At 41.3% G+C, this 19,248-nt stretch overlaps 1 protein-coding gene across 1 annotated transcript in view; it reads right to left on the bottom strand.

Annotated features, from left to right (window-relative positions):
* The window catches only part of PDSS2 (decaprenyl diphosphate synthase subunit 2), a 113,029-nt gene extending 96,893 nt beyond the window's left edge, over window positions 1–16,136 (bottom strand). Inside the window, exon 1 of the mRNA XM_042880355.1 lies at window positions 15,901–16,136. Within this exon, the coding sequence (XP_042736289.1) occupies window positions 15,901–16,136 (236 nt within the window). The remainder of the gene's footprint in view (window positions 1–15,900) is intronic.
* Between the last annotated feature and the right edge of the window lie 3,112 nt (window positions 16,137–19,248).

A 19,248-nucleotide genomic window follows, 5' to 3' on the forward strand; every position in this document is an offset into this window, starting at 1 on the left:
TTCTGTTTCTACATGACACGCACACACTGAGGCTGAAAAAGGCTGTCAGACTGATATGAACAATACAGACATGCACTGCAAGATAAACGAAGTTCATGATCTGCTGTCCATAAGGGGAGCTGTTAGTCTGCTGAACTGTATCTTTCCATTGTTTTCAATTTAAAGTGATGAAAAGGGCATACACAGTAGTTGGCTTTTAAAAGCATTACACAGATGAAAACATCTGGAAACCACAGGAATGCCTTGGATGCAAACCGGAACTGTTTTGCACATATCTCAGACAACCTCCCCATGATGAGCCCTGAGCACACACGCTCCAGCTGCCTCCTCCTTAACCTTACTGCTGTAATGTACTTCCCATATTTTTTCTTAGCCTTCTCCACTTCTTGCTGTCTCATTAGGTGTTTCTCTAATAATTCACTGGCAACACTTCTCTGCCCCACTTGCTAGGAAGTCTGTCAGGATCTTCATTCCTTTCCCTGAAAAGCTACCTTGCCCCTGGCTTGGCACACGTCACCCAAAATGCCTGGCCTTCTTCTTGCCACTATCAGGCAATCAACTGAATCTTAGTTTTGCCAAAATTTAGTTTCAAACCTCCTTCCCAAAGCACTTATACCTCTCTTCATATTCTTCAAAAGATTTCAGATGTTGATTGACTTGAGCATAATTAAAAGCAAATTAAAAAAAAATTAAAAAATGAAGACTTTCACAAAACAAAATGAAAGGAAGCAGTGAAATCCTGCTCCTTTTCAACACTTTCATCAGCAAACAGAAGTGTCTGCACCTAGCGCATTCAGACCGCTAGCCTCAGGCAAGCAAGACCTCTGCATGGTATGTCATCATTATTTTGTGCTTTAAAAATCATCAGTAGGACATACATACTTAAAATAGCACTGAATATTGCTACTTGGAGATTACTTTCTGCCTCAGACTGAAAATGTGTTAGGACTAGCTGTGCGTGAAGCAAAAATAAATAAATCAGGTTTCAGATAACCTTTAAATATAAAATAACCAAAGAATTATAGAATCATAGAACAGTTTGGGTTGGAAGGGACCCTTAAGATCATCTAGTTCCAACCCCTGCTACTGGCAGGGACACCTCCCTCTAGACCAGGGTGCTCACAGCCCCATCCAGTCTGGCCTTGAATGCTTCCAGGGAAGGGGCATCCGCAAATAACTGGGCAACCTGTTCCAGTGTCTCACTACCATCACAGTAAAGAATTTCTTCCCAATATCTAGTCTAAGTCAACACTCTTCCATTTAGTTGGTATCATGGATTGCAGTATTTTCTGTAAATATTATTTTAGCTATTCGATGTCACAAATTATTGCCATGTTTTAACAGTAATAACTTACAATTATGTTAATTTGTAACAAGCAATCTTACATCACCTTACATAGTCAACAGTAAAAAAAAGAAACATTTTCCAAGTTAACTTCAAGTACCATTTGAATGAAATACTCTCCAACATATTTTGGAAAAAAAAAAAAAAAGGAAGAAGATAAAAGAAAAAAGAACTGTTTGTAGTATCTCAGTTGCACAACCTAATGGGCAAGTTTAAGCTTTTCAACTTTTCCTAAGGTTTTCATCCACACAAACACATTAAAAAAAAAAAAATAAATCCCACAAATCTTACAAAATGCAATTACGCAATTACACATGAATCTCATAGAACTTAACATGGCCAACCTCAAGGTCCTGCACCTGGGTAGGGGCAATCCTAAGCACAAATATCAGTTGGGCAGAGAATGGGTTGAGAACAGCCCTGTGGAAAAGGACTTGGGACTTTAGTGGAGAAGAAGCTTGATATATGTCCAACCCTACCCTGGGCTGCATCAAAAGAGGTGCAGCAGGGCAAGGGAGGTGATTGTCCCCCTTTACTCTGCCCTCATGAGGCCCCATCTGGCTACTGTGACCAGGCATGGGGTTCCCAGCACAAGAAGGATGTGGAGCAGTTGGAGAAGGTCCAGAGGAGGAACATGGGAGCAGGTCCAAAGAACGGACAGGCAGGCGATCACAAGGCTGGACCATCTGTTCTATGAAGACAGGTTGAGGGAGCTGGGCTTGTTCAGCTTGGAATAGAGGTCTCTGGGGAGACCTCACTGCAACCTTCCAGCACATTAAGGGGCCTATGGATGCTCCATCCCCGGAGGCGCTCAAGGCCAGGACGGATGGGGCCTTGGGCAGCTTGAGCTGGTGGGTGGCAGCCCTGCCCATGGCTGGGAGTTGGAAATGAATGGGCTTTAAGGTTCCCTTCCAATCCAAACCATTCCATGATTCTACCCACAATTCCATTTTTCACAAACCTGTTTATGCTCCAGCTCCTGCATCCTGGGAAGCCACAGTCACCAGACAGAGCAGCCTTCCTATCTCCTCAGAGGGATCTCCACTGCACATGGGAGCGCATGGGAAGCAGAACATTCACACGTGACCTATCCTCACGTGCCTTCTTCAGACTGCCTCTGCTTCTCCTGCCTTTTTGGGATACCAGGCTAGCTCAGGGAAATGAGGAACTAATACAGCATTTGTAGACTGAGAGGCAGTGGTGGTAGTATGCTTCTGAGCCCAAATCCAAACGCTGATGTACACATACAGTTGCCATAATTTGCCCAGAAAAAGACCCACTGACAGTCATATAGGCAGTATAAAGAACCCAATCTGGGCCTCTTAAGTGAGAAGAATAAAAAAAAAAAAAAAGAAAGAAAGGAAAACACCCACAGAGGGCACCAGAACAACTAAATCCACCTAGCTTAGTATCTTCTCCTCCTCAACATACAGAAAAAAATGAAAATACATGAGAAAATCATAATTTTAAGACAAGCACTTTGCTCTCTAACATTAGCTGCAGGTATGGCAGTACAGTATTCTGGAATATTAAAAAACAAAAATATTAAGATACTAAAAAAAAAAAAAAAGTGTGAAGCAGGGGAATTTTAAAAGGGACTCTTAGCGATCTCTATCCTACAAGTTACTGTAAGAATGTTCTCATAAAAGAAAAAAAAAAGATTTTGCTTAAGGCTATTTCCCTTCGTCTTTGATTCTGCTCTTCAGCTAGCCTCTAAGATAATTCTTTGAAGTAATTAACACAGCTAAAGGTGCAATGATGAAAGCTAACTTAGAAGAAAAAAAAAGGTTTAATGACTGAACTCTTTACCCTACTTCATTTCATGCATGTATCTTTTATTGTAACTTGACATAGTACAAAATAAATTGCAGTTTGGCTGCAATACTCACACAAGGGAAAATATAATGTAGGTTTGTTACCTCTTTTTCATAAATCAGACTCAGGCTAAATTTAAATGCATGCCAAATATGACCTAAATTTGTCACATCTTCAACAAGTAATCATACTCCAGAACAGGAAAATAAGCATCGCTTCAGTCCCCGCAGCCCAACAGCCCACAAGTAACAGATAAAGTTACCATTTTATGATTGTATATAGTTATAAACACATAAAAGAAATAGTTTAAAAGCAAGGGGAATATTTCCTGAAATAAGGATAGGAAATTAACACCAATAAACCTGTCCCTATATTTTACCCATCTTCTAGGAAGACTTCATATATTTGGTTACCAGTACCTCATTTAGTTTCACGTTATATTTCTGCAATCCTTAACAATTTCCCAAAGCAACAGATATCAATGGGTCTCACTCTTCTCTTTTACAGTTAAAAGAAAAATATGTTTCTGGTGATATCTTCCAACCATCCAAGTTGTTCCCTGAAAAGCTGGACACAGACCAGAAATCAAAAGCAAAGAAGCAGCCTTGTTCAGCTGAGCAACACACAACAGCCCATTAGAGAATTATGCAGCAAGAATTATCCTTTTCCACTGCTAACGTAGTAAAAGCTCTTCAGGGAAGAGCTGAGCTCACCTGTAACTTAATTTAAAACCCCAAGTAATTAATTAAAATAACGTGGATTTCTTGTGAAAGAATCATTCAACACTCACAGGGGAGGGAAGAATGTAAAATTATTTATATCAACAAATGATGACATTTCGAGATAAGCTAACACAAATTTCTATTTTGAAACAATCAGGTACAGAATCACAACATGCTAAGCATAGTAAGCACCTTTCATTTGCCATAACCAGCCTGCAGGACTCTGCCTTTTGTGTCTCCGTGGTAAAAATAAATGGTCTGTGAATTCATGAAAATCATAAGCAGAATTTAGAGCCAGAGAAAAGCTACTTCTCTCACTTTATCTAAATCTCTTTCTAGAGCTAGTCCAGCTCTAAATGGTTATTTAGCCCTTGCTGAAGAAAGAAAGCATTTCCCCATTCTTGATATAAAGATGTAAAACCATCTCCAAAATATGCATAACGACACGGGTTAAATGTATACAAGGTTTTATCATCTGCTCTCTTAACAATACACTTCTGGAAGCAGAAAAGTCTGAAAATGGAAAATTGCTACTTGCACATCACCGCTTCCCAAAGGCTGTGGGGTTTGGGTTTTCCTTGTTAAATGTGAAGTCTGAAGTGTACAACTACAGTCTTTCAGTAATTAGCAACACTAGCTGCAGGTTTAATATGCCTGCATTGCACTCTATATAGTGCAGCAACATTCATTCCATGTAGACGTGAAGCAATAACAGATATGTTATTCAATGTATTTTCTTTATTTATTTTATTTGTTTATTTATTATTTTATTTCAATGTATTTTCTTGCTTCTCTAATAATTATATGTGTAAGAAGGACTCACATTTGTTTGTCTCCAGACTTCGCACCTGGCCTACAAATCTTTCAAGCGTAAAGGACACAGTTTCATACAGCATAAACCTTTGCTTTCAAATTTCTTTGAAAAACCAAATGAAAAACATTTAATGAGGTCTGGTGACAGTAGTTGGTAAGCATTTAAATTATTTGTGAACTCACAGGAAATTTCTTCAGTCTCAACACTCACTTATTCCTCCCAGTATCACTCTCTAATATAGTTCCTGGTCTACTGCTTCATTTATCATGGCCAGAGAAAATCAGGACCACAAAGGCTTAAGCAGTAGATTTCCTAAGGCATACCAGTGTGTACACACTTCCCAAACTGTTCAGTAAATAAGACTTGTTTATACAGAGCTTCACCACTGGAGAATATGAAAACAGCTTTCAATATTTAATGCCTACATGCACACCAAGGTAATCCAAAGCAGCAGAATCACCCAGGGACAATACATTAACCCAAACCTGGTATTTCTGGCAAGTAAGTCATCAGCATTTACAGTGTAAGAAGGAGGGAGAGGGATTCTAACTGTGAAGACCCCCCAGCTTTGGGTTGTAAGGCATGTTCAGTTTTTAATAGCCAGATTAAAAAACAAAACAAAACAAAACATTGGATAAATTAACTAGCAGGAAGATGGTACATCAGAAAGAATGCTGTGGATTGAGGAGAAGACGTGTTAGAATTAAAAATGAAAGCCCTCAAAAGAAAATATTAAAAGCAGCCAACTGCGTGCACCAATCTTATATAGCATAACATCCGCAGGAGGAGCAGAGAGGGAGCCTGCCTTGTCCTCCCGTGTGGCTCCTAACAGCTGGGAGCCCAGCATGCACACCAAGTAGCACTCAGACACACGTACCTACATCCATGTGAGCCTCACCACTGCTCTCTAAGCTGGTGAAACTTCACACTGCAGGCTGGCATCTGCCAATAACATCATGCTTGTGGTAAGTCAAAAAATATATACATCTCAAATTTTTGTTCGTAACACTCTGCTAGTGAAGCTTAATCGTTCTCTGACAAGCCATGGTGAGAGGAGCAAAAGATTCAAGGGAGCTCTTAAAGACTTAAAAGTAGAAAAGAAAATGAGAAGAAGAATATTCAGCAAATATTTTATTCGAGGGAAATCTTGAAAGAGCAAAACCTAACAAAACTTCAGCTCTTTTGAAGTGTGACAGAAACAAGAATTGCCAAAATATGTTCTCCCCAAGAATACACATTATGTTAGGACATATTCTTCCTCTTAAAAGAAAAGAAAAACGAAAGAAAAAAATCCACCAGCAGCAATATGATCCCAAGTGATTCACAAACAAAAAACAAGCCTATGTTTCTGTTGCTATAACATAACATAGAATGCTCTTTTTTTTTTTTTCCTCTGATGTCATTTTTATAACCTTATTTTGGAATTTGACTATTTTAAAACTTGGTTGCTATGACACATTACAGTCATTACGCGGATTCATTTCCTACTTTCCTGCTGGCAAGATAATTTGATTCAGTTTTATGAAGTTATATTATGGACAAAAGACACATAAAATACACTGTAAATTCCAATACTAGAAACTCCTTCAACGTGTTCCGTTCGTTGAATAAATATGTATTAGAACAAGGGCTTCCCCACACTACCTTGCAGGTCTCTGCATTTCCAGCTTCCTTGAGTCCTCCGAACCTTATTTCTGAAAACAGCCTTTTCAGGTAATTACTCCTACCAATACATGAAATCTGATTTCTTGCAGAGCCTATCAACAACCTCCCACACTATCTAAACTAGGAACCAGGGATCAAGAACAGATATGCTGAAGTGATCTCTTGTACTTTCATACTTCAGCTTCCACAGGACAACAAAGGCTTGGGGAAAGTAAGTTTTTTTCCTTAAGATCCATTTTTAATTATTCAAAGATGTCGAACCAGTGAGATTCACATTCAGAAGTCTATTTTTAAAAGCAAGATCCAAATATGAGCATAATGTAGCATTAACATCACTGCAATTATTTTTAACTATGCACACAGGGTATCTTCAAACAAACCACATTAAATCAAAAGCAGTTGGGAATCAGAGACAGGAGAAAAATCTCTCCCTGCATAACATGCACGCATACAAGCAACACTCACATACTGCAGGTACTTTTACTTTCAAGTCTGTTAAAGTACATGAATTTTCATAATGTGAAAGCAGAGCCACTGCGCCATACTCAGTCTCAAAACTCACCACTAATTTAACTGGGAACACAACGCACCTTCAGACAAAAACAATCACTAACAAACACACACACTCTAGCACAACCATTTTTCAAACGCTTGAAAGAGAGATGAGTTTCCACATGTGATCACAAAGCTTTGTGATTTATGTACTGGACCCAACGAGTAGTAGATTCCATTTAGATTTTAACAACTTGAACTATCTGTTAAGTTCGATTAAAAGCAATCTTACCAAATCAGCTCATGACGGTGCTTCTGCTACTGGCTAATCATTCAGATGACAACCAGACACAAAGCTGCTGGCATGGGCCATTAGCCTCACGCTGCCTTAATGAGGACAATGCACTGGTAGGATGGTTTCACACACGCACATGCTGTTGCCAACCCAGACCTACTTTGGGACTGAAAGAAAGTCGTTGTTTTTTCGTTTGTTGTTTGTTTGTTTATTTGTTTTTGAAGTGCAACATATCTACAAGACAGAAAAGGAGAAAAGAAGCAGCAGCTACTGTTACTCTGAAAAAGGGAAATGGAGTAGAAGGAAGGCAAAAAGCAAACAACCGTCTCTAGTAATTTAAGTGAAAATGAACAACAAGGACGAATGCAAGAGGTGGAGCAAGCTGGTGCTTCTTTTTAGGAATAGCTAAGGATTAAAGAAAAATGACTGTGGCTGAAAAAGCTCCAGCAGGCTGAACCATTCCTGGAGTTTCTTAGTTAACTCAGGTTTAAGAGTCAAATTTCTAAGCCCTACATATCATTACAAGTACAATCTAGCTGGTTCACAGCACATTTCTGGTAAAAGCTCAGGCATAAAGAGTCACATCAGTTTTCCTATATGCTCAGTTCTCCTTCCCTTACACGAATCCTTCACAAAGTGAGAAGGGAGAAGAAAAATTAAGTAAAAATGACTGTCAATGCCACAGAACTGGCAGGGACAATTCAAGGACAGTAAAGCATCTGCTACAGAATTTAAACAAATTTTGAAATAGATCCGATTTTTAAATTCATAGTGTTCCTTTATAGTCTGCCAGGTTTGTCTCCTGCGGTAGTTCCTTTAGGGCAAGTGCTGTAGACAGTCTGCCTACCCTGAGGGAAACTAAGAGAGTCAGAAGTGGGGTAAAGGAAGGTTATTAATAATTTAAAACAGTGGTCTTCCACCCCCGGGAGAAAGCAGTGGCATCAGCACGGAAACATCTAGATGTTTGCTTGTATTTGTGCTTCTCCAACTTGGTATCTATTCAGGAAAATACTAAGTACTGTAGAGGACACGGTGTTATACATATGGTTCTCTGGACCTCTGAAAGGGATCACCAGAATTAGTTAACAGGGCTTCCCAAGGCCACAAGGAGCAAAGTCAAACTGGGAGGCGGCATCAAAAACTACAGCACGGCAGAGGGAAAATATCTTGAGTAAGAGAAAATACTTCTTGCAAGCTACAACATACAGATGTCACAAAGAGTAAGAGACCACAGAAAGTACTTTTACCCCTAACATTTGAAAAGGTGAGTTAAGATTTTGAAAAAGAAGATTCATTGAGTGAAAATTGTTTCCAGTGATCCAAATACGAATCCTGATTACTCTATGACATCAGCTCTCATTTGTGCTTTATGTAATGGCATATTTGGTAACTATCTTCCGGGTTACAGAAAGAATGATTTTGAAAATATTCCCACTTATTCAGTACTCTTTTCCTGCACAGGGCAAACATTGACTTAACAGTCATTCGCCACTGCATTAAACTCGCAGGCATTACAAATCATTTAAGCGTAGAAAAGATCAGATGTAAACTCCAACAATTACCTTTATTTGAAAAAGCTTCTCAGGCTGCTGTGTACATAATGTAGAAGCAAGTATGCTATGGGCTTGTTCAGCATCAGTCAGCCCACTCTGATTTTGGATACACTCCCTGCCTTTGTGTATTTGTATTTTTTGCTCTCTATAACAACCTGAAGGGAGGTTGTAGTGAGCTGGGGGTCGGCCTCTTCTCTTGTGTAACTACTGATAGAACTAGAGGGAATGGCTTCAAGCTGTGCCAGGGGAGACTTAGGCTGGACATTAGGAAATACTACTTCTCTGAAGGAGGGGTCAGGCACTGGAATGGGCTGCCAAGGGAGGGGGTGGAGTCACCGACCCTGGAGGTGTTCAAAGAACATTTGGATGTTGTGTTGAGGGACATGGTTTAGTGGGAGCTATTGGTGACAGGGGATAGTTGGACTGGATAATCTTGTAGGTCTTTTCCAACCTTGGTGATTCTGTGATTTTTGTTTTAGGGAAACACTACTTGCTACCAAAAGAAAGTGCTTTATTATTTATACAGTATCCTTCAAAGACTGACCAGCACTTGAATCTGTTTATTACATATTCAGCTTCTTTTTTACACACTGGAAGCCGAAACTTAAGAAACCACAACGTTTTTCATTCAATTAGAATGAGTCATACACAAATTTCTGCTGAAATCTTCAGACTCGGAAGAAACAAATTACTACATAATTAATCATTACAAGACAGACACTCCTACAGGCACACGCATTCCCTATAGAAATGTAGAAATTATCAGTATCAGGGCAGCTTATTCGTTCTCATCGAAAGAAGATTCTATTAGCACATCCCAAGCAGCATTTTCACCTGAATACATTTAATTTACCAAAACAAGCCTACATTGGTGAAATAACACATTCCTCATAAGTACAGAAACGTAGATTCAAAATAAATATTCAAATGAGAACCACTGTAAAGAATACTATTAAAATGAAAGAAAAATTAATTTGCAGCCTAACTTTTACTCATCCGTGCTGCAAACTTGCTACTTGATCACACTTTGCTTATGGTGGCACAACATTCGGCAAGAGCCGGTATTGTACCACACAGCTAAACATCCTTTGCACCTTCAAGCACACACTTCCATAAACATCCAATCAGGGAGCGACAAGAGCTCAGCATCAGTTCAGCTGAAAACAACCTGTCCGTTCAACACTTCAGCCTCTCTCAGCATCTCTGGCAAATCCACAGCCATGAGAATGACTGTCTTCACCTTCTTGAGCTCTGCTTTAGGAATACTTGTCAACATTTGTTTGGATAATATGCTTTAGCTTCAGGAATAAGATTCTCACTGCCAAACCCAGTAAAAAGCATGTTTTATTAAACTCAAATGTAATTTGATTTTAATAAAAAGTTAAGACCCTTAAATGTGAACTGTGAAGCTCAAGCACAAGTGTACAAGTTCTGATGCAATTCTTATCTTCTTGATCCTACTGACAGCTCTTCAAAAGAGCAGAAATAACTACTGGGCACAAGCATTTGTGTATGTGAAGGTAATGCCACTGGTGGAGAAAACTAATTAAAAAAAACTTGCACTGGTAAAATATGCGAGAGACAAAAAGTAGAACTTGGGGGGGGGGGGGGAACAAGCAGCGTTTATTTATTCATCCAGTTCTATCTTACTAAGGTATAAAGGATGAGTGTGACATGCAGAAATGTATTCTTCTTTCCCCTTAACTGGGTGAGCAGTATTTAATGGCTAACTGAAAATAACAGTGGAGTCCATAAATACAATGAAAAAAAGAAGGAATCAGATGCAGAAGGAAATTTCAATCTGCATGTGAATCCACAACTGATTTAATTTCCTCCATGTCTTTTCACCTGCCAAAGCATTCCATCATTTTGAGCTTTTTGAGAGATCATCCAGCCAAAATGCAGGGAAAAACTGATTTTGAGGGGCAAAGAATTGTTTGTTTCCAAGTAATAGAAAAGCCTGTGGAGCACAAGCATTTCTAAGAGACGTAACACGACAAAATTCTTTTGCAGCTATTACTCAAGCCTACCAAGCCAGATTGAAAGATGTTCACAAAAGTTGATTTATCCAGGAGAGAGCAGCCTTTCCTGAAAGAGAAAGGCTTCTTGATGTGGCAAAGCCACAACTGCACTCCAGTGCTCCAGCTGCTGCTCCCGAGAGCACTGCTGCTTCTATCAGCTATGCAGAATGCTTTAGGGAATAGTCTTGCCAGAGTAAAGTTAACCTGGTTATTACCATCAGCATTCCAGTAACCTGGCAATTAGGATCAAATATTTAGAGCAGGAAGACACGTCTGCATTTCTGACATCACCACAAAGACTTTCTGCAGAGGTGCACTGCGTGTTGCTAGCTTTAGTGAACAGTGCTTCCAGACCTCCCAAGCCAGCAGACTTCTGCAGTAAACACAGGAAATTACACACCTGCTACCTCATAGCTAGCATCTAACAGCATTCTGACCACAGCTATAAAAATTGCATCTCTACATCACAAAAACATTTTTTATAAAGCATTCCAGAGGCTGAAGAAAAGCCAATAAAATGCGGTGAATGCAAATTCATTTTGACTTCTGATCCAGCAACAGCAGGAGAGGGATGTCATATACCCCACCCCCAAGGTCCTTTGCAGATGCAGGACCTCAGTACAGCTCTGAAGACTACAGCAAGTTGGAGCTTTAGAAAGCTATGTGCAGGCAGAAGCCCTCAGCTGCGCAGAGCCTCTGCTCATGGCTGCTGGCTGTGTGCAGTTACCCCGCTAGCTACAGCCAAGCACATGGACACCTTTGTTTTAATAGCCCAGAAGAAAAAAAAAACAGCATTTGGAGGATGTTGCAACAAAGCTACTCACAGTCAGTCAGAGCACACGCAATTATGAATAAGGGTAGTTGTAAGGTCACCTTTCTGTGAGACAAAATACAAATTGGCTACAATTCCACCCTGCAGGGCTGGAACAAGCCCCTGTATCTGTGCTGCAGACGCTCAGTCATCCACACAGGAGGACAAATGAACGTTGCATCTAAAGTGACAAGATACAAGTCACCAAGCAGAGCCATTCCAAGCTGACAGAGAAACACAACCATCAGAAGTGCAACATTATCAGACATTTTAACACAAAAGCAGACCATCTTCAAGCTACTCTGGATTGCATGCTACACTCAGTGCTTAGAGCAGCTACAGACCAACCTGTGGCAGGCAGCAGCAGAACAAATCCTGTTCGATTGGGCTTTTTTATTTCTGCAATAATCTAGGAAAACTGTAACTAAGTCTACACAAGGATTTGTCACCAACAAACAATTCTGACAGAACTAAAATATAATCATTCCTCCCACACACTAATGATGGAATGACTAGAGCTAAATGGTGCCCCATAATAATTTTACGTGTATGAAGTGTTCCATTTCATTTACTGATATTATAAAAGTGATGCATTGGCCATAACGTTTACTGTTTACAATCTGCAATAAGCTATATCCTTCTCAGGGGAGATTAAATAATCAAGAAAATGTTATTCACACTATGTATTTGAGAAAAGTAGATCGTGGTGCCAATTACAGATTCTTTCCTATACTAAAAAGGATGTATGTTAGCCTAGGAAGGCGGGGGAAGAGAAGAAAGAGGATCGGAGAGGATTGGATTTATTTTCTTCCCATCTGAAAAGAAGTTCACATGCTCACTGTTGGAAAAAATTCTTTAGTTCAACAAAGCCTGAAGAGCGAAAGAATGCTAATGTTAGTTTTCGGTAGTTGCTGAAAACACTTCATTATAGGGCAAGAAAAATGAAAGCTCTGATGGACCGTCCTGTGGCTCAGAAGGCTACAAAGAAAGATCCAGCAGCAGTTAGCATGCAATTCTATTTCCAGAGTATCTGTTAGAGGTGAATATTTTAATGACAGCATTTGTTTAATGTATTCTTTATTAATATTGTTTATACACCATTTTCCACTGAAAGATCACAGCGACCAATGCAGGCTATAATGAACTAAGTGTAATAACCTCCAGAAAACAGATGCTGCATTATTCATTTTACAGATAAGTACAAGCAAGTATGAAAAATTAAGTGACTTCTCTGCTCAGAGCGCCAGAAGCACAGCTGTGAATATAATCCAGATACCCCAACTTGCAATGATCTGTTAACCACTAAACATTAGCCTTTCTAAAATGAAATTCAACCTTCCCTCCCATTTCACTCTCCTTCTGACAAGTCTGGCAAGGCCAGTACCGAGGATGTTCGCTTCATGTGGCCGACTCAGGAAACCAAAGCTTAACAAAAAAATCAACAAAAGACAGTTGGCCTTACCACACGGTAATTCCAAAATCCCTTGTTGTAGGGGTCAGTTACCCGTCACTCTGCTTCAGCTGCACAGTCAGCAATAGCTCACGAATTTAAGGCTGCTGGCCAAAAGCAGTCTGGGTCGGAGGCATCAGGGGTTGAGCATCACCCCCAGAACACCTGCTGCAGGCCTGATTCATGGCAGGCACTGAAACCCATGTGCTGCCACTGCTGCATCCAACGAGGGGAAGGAATGGATAGGATCATCAGAGAAATGTATACTGCCCCGACAGCTGCTCTTCCACATGTCCTGTCTCATGTGGACTGTTATCTTTAAGCTGCTTTCCCTAAGGCTCTCAGCACTGGGCTACGTGCCGCAGCAGCCTGGTGACCCAAAACAAGGCAGAAGGTTAAAAATGCTTATCAGCATTCCACTTACACTGCATGTTTTCAGTGCTGTAGCAGTGATGCTCTACAGTGTCACAGTTCAGAATTTATGCTCCTCAAAGCCAAGGGTTTTCTACCAACGCATAAGAAACACATTATGGTCTAAGGAAGACTTTAAGAAACAAGCTGCCCAGAGAGGTTGTGGATGCCCCATCCTTAGAGGTGTTCAAGGCCAGGTTGGATGGGGCTCTGGGCAGCCTGGTCTAGTATTAAATGGGGAAGTTGGTGGCCCTACATGTGGCAGGGGGGTTGGAGATTCATCACCCTTGAGGTCCCTTCCAACCCAGGTCATTCTGTGATTGTGTGTGCAGCAAAGAGTTTAGACAGAAAGAAAAAGGAGGGAGACGGAGGGAGACCAACTTTTCACCGTCTGATAATGACAGGACAAGGACAAGAGCTTTAAACTAAAAGAGGGGAGATTTGGATTGGATATTAAGAACTTCTTTACTCAGAGGGCTGTGAGGTGCTGGCACAGCTGCCCAGTGAAGCTGTGGATGCCCCATTCCTGGCGGTGCTCAAGGCCAGGTTGGTTGGGGCCCTGGGCAGCTGAGCTGGGGAGTGGCAGCCCTGCCCACAACAGAGGTTGGAACTGGGTGGGCTTTGAGGTCCCATCCAACCCAAACCATTCTATGATTCTACGATTCCATGAAGGAGGAAACAAAGGAGAAAAGCATTGAAAATCCTACTGGTCAAAGAAGTTAAAGAAAATTAACACAGCTTAGAAATGACAATATACAATCATAATTTGTTTGTCAACACCTACTATATACAACCTCAAAAAAACAGTAGGAAGTGGAAACTTTAGAAACAAGTGGAATTAATCAATTTTAAGCAGTCTTCATATGGTCACAAAAAAGAAAAATCTCTCCAAGTGTTTGAGTACTTAAAGGACATGAACATTTTTGCATTCACAATCTTTAAGCTTAGAATTGAACAACATCACACTCAAAAGCTTTTCAAAAAAGTCATCAAAGAACATATTTCAGATATCTATGCTTTAAGACATTTGCATGAACACACAATAAAACTATGCTGGTTCATACGCGTGGGCAAAAATCAAAACTTGTTTCCTCAATAACTATGGTCAGACCACAGATCCCAGACTTCTCACATTAACGGATTTCAGTAACACTCAAGCATACAACAGCCAAATTTCAGCAATTTGTTAAGAATCAACAGACTCAAGATTCACACTGTTGAAAAGCTATACCATAAAACACAGGAACATACAAATTGTGCGTTGTTCCAAGTGTACTAAAACTTGACAGAACGAAATCTACTCTTCTTATAATATTAAAGTCAAGACCATTGGAAATGCATGCATATCAAACCTTTGGAAATATGAGTGACGTAAATTAGGAACATGCCAAATAAATGCACACACTTTTACACAAGTAAATACTGAGTACTGTTTTTTATAGAATTTTAAAGAAATGAACAGAGTCAGTTCTCCAGGCCCTGTGCCCAACTGTATTCCTGATAGCATTCCACAAGCTACAGGCTCACAGGTTCAAGTCCAAAGCAGCCCATGAGCATCACTTCAAAAAAAGCTCTCTCCTGAAATATTCATCCATAAAGTCACAAAGCACAGGGTTCAGCCTCATCCACAAACAAACCAGCAGTACTACACACTGAGCAGGCTCTCAGATACACACTGATGTCCAGTTTCAGCACTGGGGGACTCTCTGATACTCCTACAGCTATAACGACAACTGAAGAATGTGTGGTGATCCAGGCCTCCTGTTTGCTGCATTCTACCGACCAGTCCTAAAAACAGATCCAAAGGCAGAAAAACGTTCTCTCTCTGTCACTTCCTTCACACAAGCACATCAGAAAATCACAACCTTTTCTATAGAGCTTATCATAATACTGCAAGCTGTTGGTACAAATGTTCCATCCCCCCTCCCCCTCCCCCCCAAAAAAAGGTATCTCTCCAGCAGTATTTTCTGAAGCCAGATATTTTCCACTTTTCCTAACAAGTTGATTTGTTTCTTCTGGACTTGCTTTCTTAAATTCACTATTTAAATTCCACCTCACTGGAAAAGCCCCATTTGCCCCCTGCACCTCTCTTTGTTCAGTTCAAAAAATTCAGATTTGCACACACAGACCTTGAAAAATGCATCTTGTTTTGGACAGCATTGCAGCATCACTGCAGAGACGCCAAGGGCCATCACACAGCTACATTTTTGAATCTCAAAAAGCAAAGTAGAAGACCGATCTGAGTAAGTACTAATTTGTGGCTTATACCTGTTGACAGATATTTTGCATAGCAACCTCGCGTTTGCATAGCACCTCGCGTTCTCTTAGTTGTTGTGCTTTCAGCCACAGCGATTCAGGCCGATCGGTTTCCCCGGCTGTCCCGCTATCTCCTCACAACACAGACCCAAAAGCCGCGGGCGCGGCGAGGCCAGCCCCGCTCCTCCCGCCAGCAGCGCAGCTCCCGAGGCGCCGCCGCCCGCCCCCCAGCACGGCCGCGGGCGCTCACCGGGCGGTGTCGAGCAGCGGGTGCTTGGTGCCCACCAGCTTGCGGACCTGCATGGCGATGTTGCTGAGCTCGTCACTCAGCAGGCACCGCAGGCTCATGAAGGACGTCGGGTAGCCCACGATCTTCTCGGCTTCGGACACCACCTGGCTCCAGGGCGCGGCCGAAGGCGGGCCGCCCCCCGAAAGCCCCCGCCGGCCTCCGCCGCGGCCCGCGCATCGCAGCAGGGTTCCCCACATCCCGCCCCGCGCCCCTGCTCGGCCCGGCTCAGCCTCGGGCGGCGGACCGGCGCGGCCTCATCGCGCCCTGGGGGCAGCCATTTTGCGCGTCGCAAACGGGCCGTAAAGTGAGGCGGCGCGGCTCTCCCCTTTTTGCCCGTCTTCCGCGCCTGACGGCCTCTCGCGGCATCCCCGCGTTGAGGGTCACGCAATACTCCGAGTGGGGAGGGAGCCGCGAGGATCGCCCAGCGGTTCCCCCAGCTCCGCACATCGCTACATAAAATTCACTCCCTGTGTCCCAGCGCTCCTTGATCTCCAGCACTCGGGGCCGTGCCCACCGCCCTCCGGTGCGGAACCTCTTTGTAACAGCGACGTCTGAGCTCTGCTGCTTAGAGGCAGAATTCTGATGAGAAAACAGCCCCATTGACTGCATTCCGGTGAAAAACGGGGCATTACGTTTCTTACCTTTCAAAATACGGAGTACATCTCACTCTGTGTTGCTCCACGTGATTAAAGAGCTACAGTGAAGGATAATGTGAAAAAAAAGGTGCAAACAACACAATTCCATCATGAAACTAAAAATGAAGTGCAGTCCAAGAAAGCACAAGCAAATAGAAGTTCTTGAAATGATTGCGCAAAAACACTGGTAGCTGTTTCCATGGCTAACACAAAGGGGTTCACTGTTCTCACACCTGAGACAAGACTCAAAACAGACACCAACAGTTTATTAGTGCCCTACAGAAGGGAGTTTGGCTGGAGCTGATAACATCGGGACTTGTCTATGGCAAACAGCCTCCCCCAGATCTGAAAGAGAACAGCTGGAATGTAGAGAGCCTGCAAAGTCTGCTTTCTGTGCAGCGTGTCTCTGGGAGAGTCAGCCATAACTCTGAGAGAGCTACCATTGAGTTAGCTTAGCTACTGTCACAGAGCAAACTGGTGCTAGATAGTGAGTTCCAGCTTATAAACACTGTCTGCAAATGACAGAATGTGATGGCTTTCTGCTTCTGTGCAGAAGGACTGAGTTAATGAAAAATGCCAGAGGGATGTACTTAAGAGGAGCTAACAAGGCACCTCAACCTATAACACTGACAAATTCCTTGATCCATTTCCCGAGCCCTGTATGTTCTTGCACTTAATGTGCTAAGTGTTCTGTGAAAAAGTAACATGATTATTCAATTACAGTCTACTTAAAATAATACATATAAACAGAGCAAGGAGAATTAGAGTTCTATGGGCAGTAAACCTACCATCTCCTAAGGTGTGAGACTTTAGCTTTTGAAAACTCTGTTCTTCATGTTATTCTAAGAAACCAAACACCTCTGCTCTTTTTATATAGAACTCTCCTAAATGCAAATGGTTTAGAAGTAGGGCAAGAAGCTTCATAACCACAACACAGTATGCTGCTGCTATAGCTTCCTAGGGATTCATGAGTGTCAACAGCGGGTAGGCATTCTTAAACAACTTTTTTTTAATCTTTTTTTTTTTTAATTTATTTGTTTATTTTACTGCAGAATAATCTTTGAAAGCATTATACCATAATACTCGAGGACCTTCTTCCTCATGCTGTCAACCCAATGCCTTAATCCAAGCCATACTTCCATGCCCATTTTTGACTCCTGGTCCTGGTACGTGGTTTCACCCTGCTAACCTTCTCACTTCTTTACTTCAGTGTAGCACAACATCCTTACTGGCATTTTTTTTTTCTCATTCTTCTGACAGCTTCCTCATCTTTTTCTCATTAAGTTCCAGTCATCCTCATGTCTACACAGCCTGCATCCTAGTCATGGGCTGCTCTTTTCATATGCATTTATGGGTGTGGTTTGTGGGGAGAAGCACAAAAGCCCTCTCTCTGCTCTTGTGCTGAGCTCTATAACACCCCTACTTCTGTGAAAATCAATTGAAGTGCAGGTAAGCCTAATGGAGACGTCCATTACTGTTGGACTTTCCAGGCACCAGAAAGTGGAAATGCCATTCTGATGAAGGGTAGTTATTTACACTTTTTAAATGTAGAAACTGAGAGATTCTCTACCTATCAAATCTCTGGCAAATCCTTGGCAAAGCCAAATTTCTATTTTAGAAAATGGAGATGAAAGAGTTGCTCACTTATACAGACCAACAGCATTTTTAATGTGAGCAAAATAGTGTATTTTTCACCAACCTTCTTTTGCAAACTGACCGGACTGTTTTAAAAATCAGCTTCATGCTGAAACACTTACCATAGAAAAATTCATTACACATTAGTAAAAATTTTACAGTTACAAGCATTAAAATCCAGTCTTACAAAGGGTAACGATAGGCAATCCTACCCACAGGTATTGCTGTTTATACTGCTTATAATACTGAGTTCCTCAGTTTTTTTTTCTTCTCTCTTCCTCTCAGAATACAAATAACTAAATAAAACAGAAGCAGAAGTGTGATGTACTTACCATATTTTAAGTTATGGACACAACAGTATGTTTGCTTCTTGCTTGCTTGCTTTCGGCTTGGTTCATTTCCCCTCAGGAATCAATAGAAAAAGCCACACTATTTCAAGGGCTTCAGTATGTGTACAATATATGTGTCAATTTCTTTAGAGTCTTAAGTAGAGAAGGAAATGGTAAGTCTTTTTTTTTTTTTTTTCCTATCAATTGACTTTGTCAAGCCTTCCCAGGAAGAGAAAGAAGCCGCTGCGGGGGGCCAGTATCACACTTGAAGAACAAAGAGGAGAGGTGAGGGGACATTTCTGTTTACAGCAGCATGCTCTGGATTGTATACCACAGGATACATCAAAGCCAGCACTAATGCCAGCTCTGGATTTCTTCTAACAAATGAAATGTGGGAATATTTTCCTGACTGCCATCTAAAGCAAAACTTTTGCAAAGCACTTACACTTGGTTGTGGAACAGTTGACCATTCAGTTACTCTGGCCCTATGCAAAATAAATTATGTCCATAGGAGAATGAAGCTAGAAATATTTGTATTTAATGCTATCTATACACTACACAACCAATAATTGTTCTGGACATTAAGTTTTTAATACATTAAAACATTGGGTGCACTCCACAAACATCTACAAAAATGAAAGCAACATGAATATGTCATTGTTTTCCAAAGTATCCAAGTAGTCTCCCCACCACACATACTTACATACAGT

The sequence above is a fragment of the Lagopus leucura genome, unplaced genomic scaffold (assembly GCF_019238085.1).
Source record: "Lagopus leucura isolate 7727_CA_CO unplaced genomic scaffold, USGS_WTPT01 Super-Scaffold_73, whole genome shotgun sequence".
Classification (NCBI taxonomy): domain Eukaryota; kingdom Metazoa; phylum Chordata; class Aves; order Galliformes; family Phasianidae; genus Lagopus; species Lagopus leucura.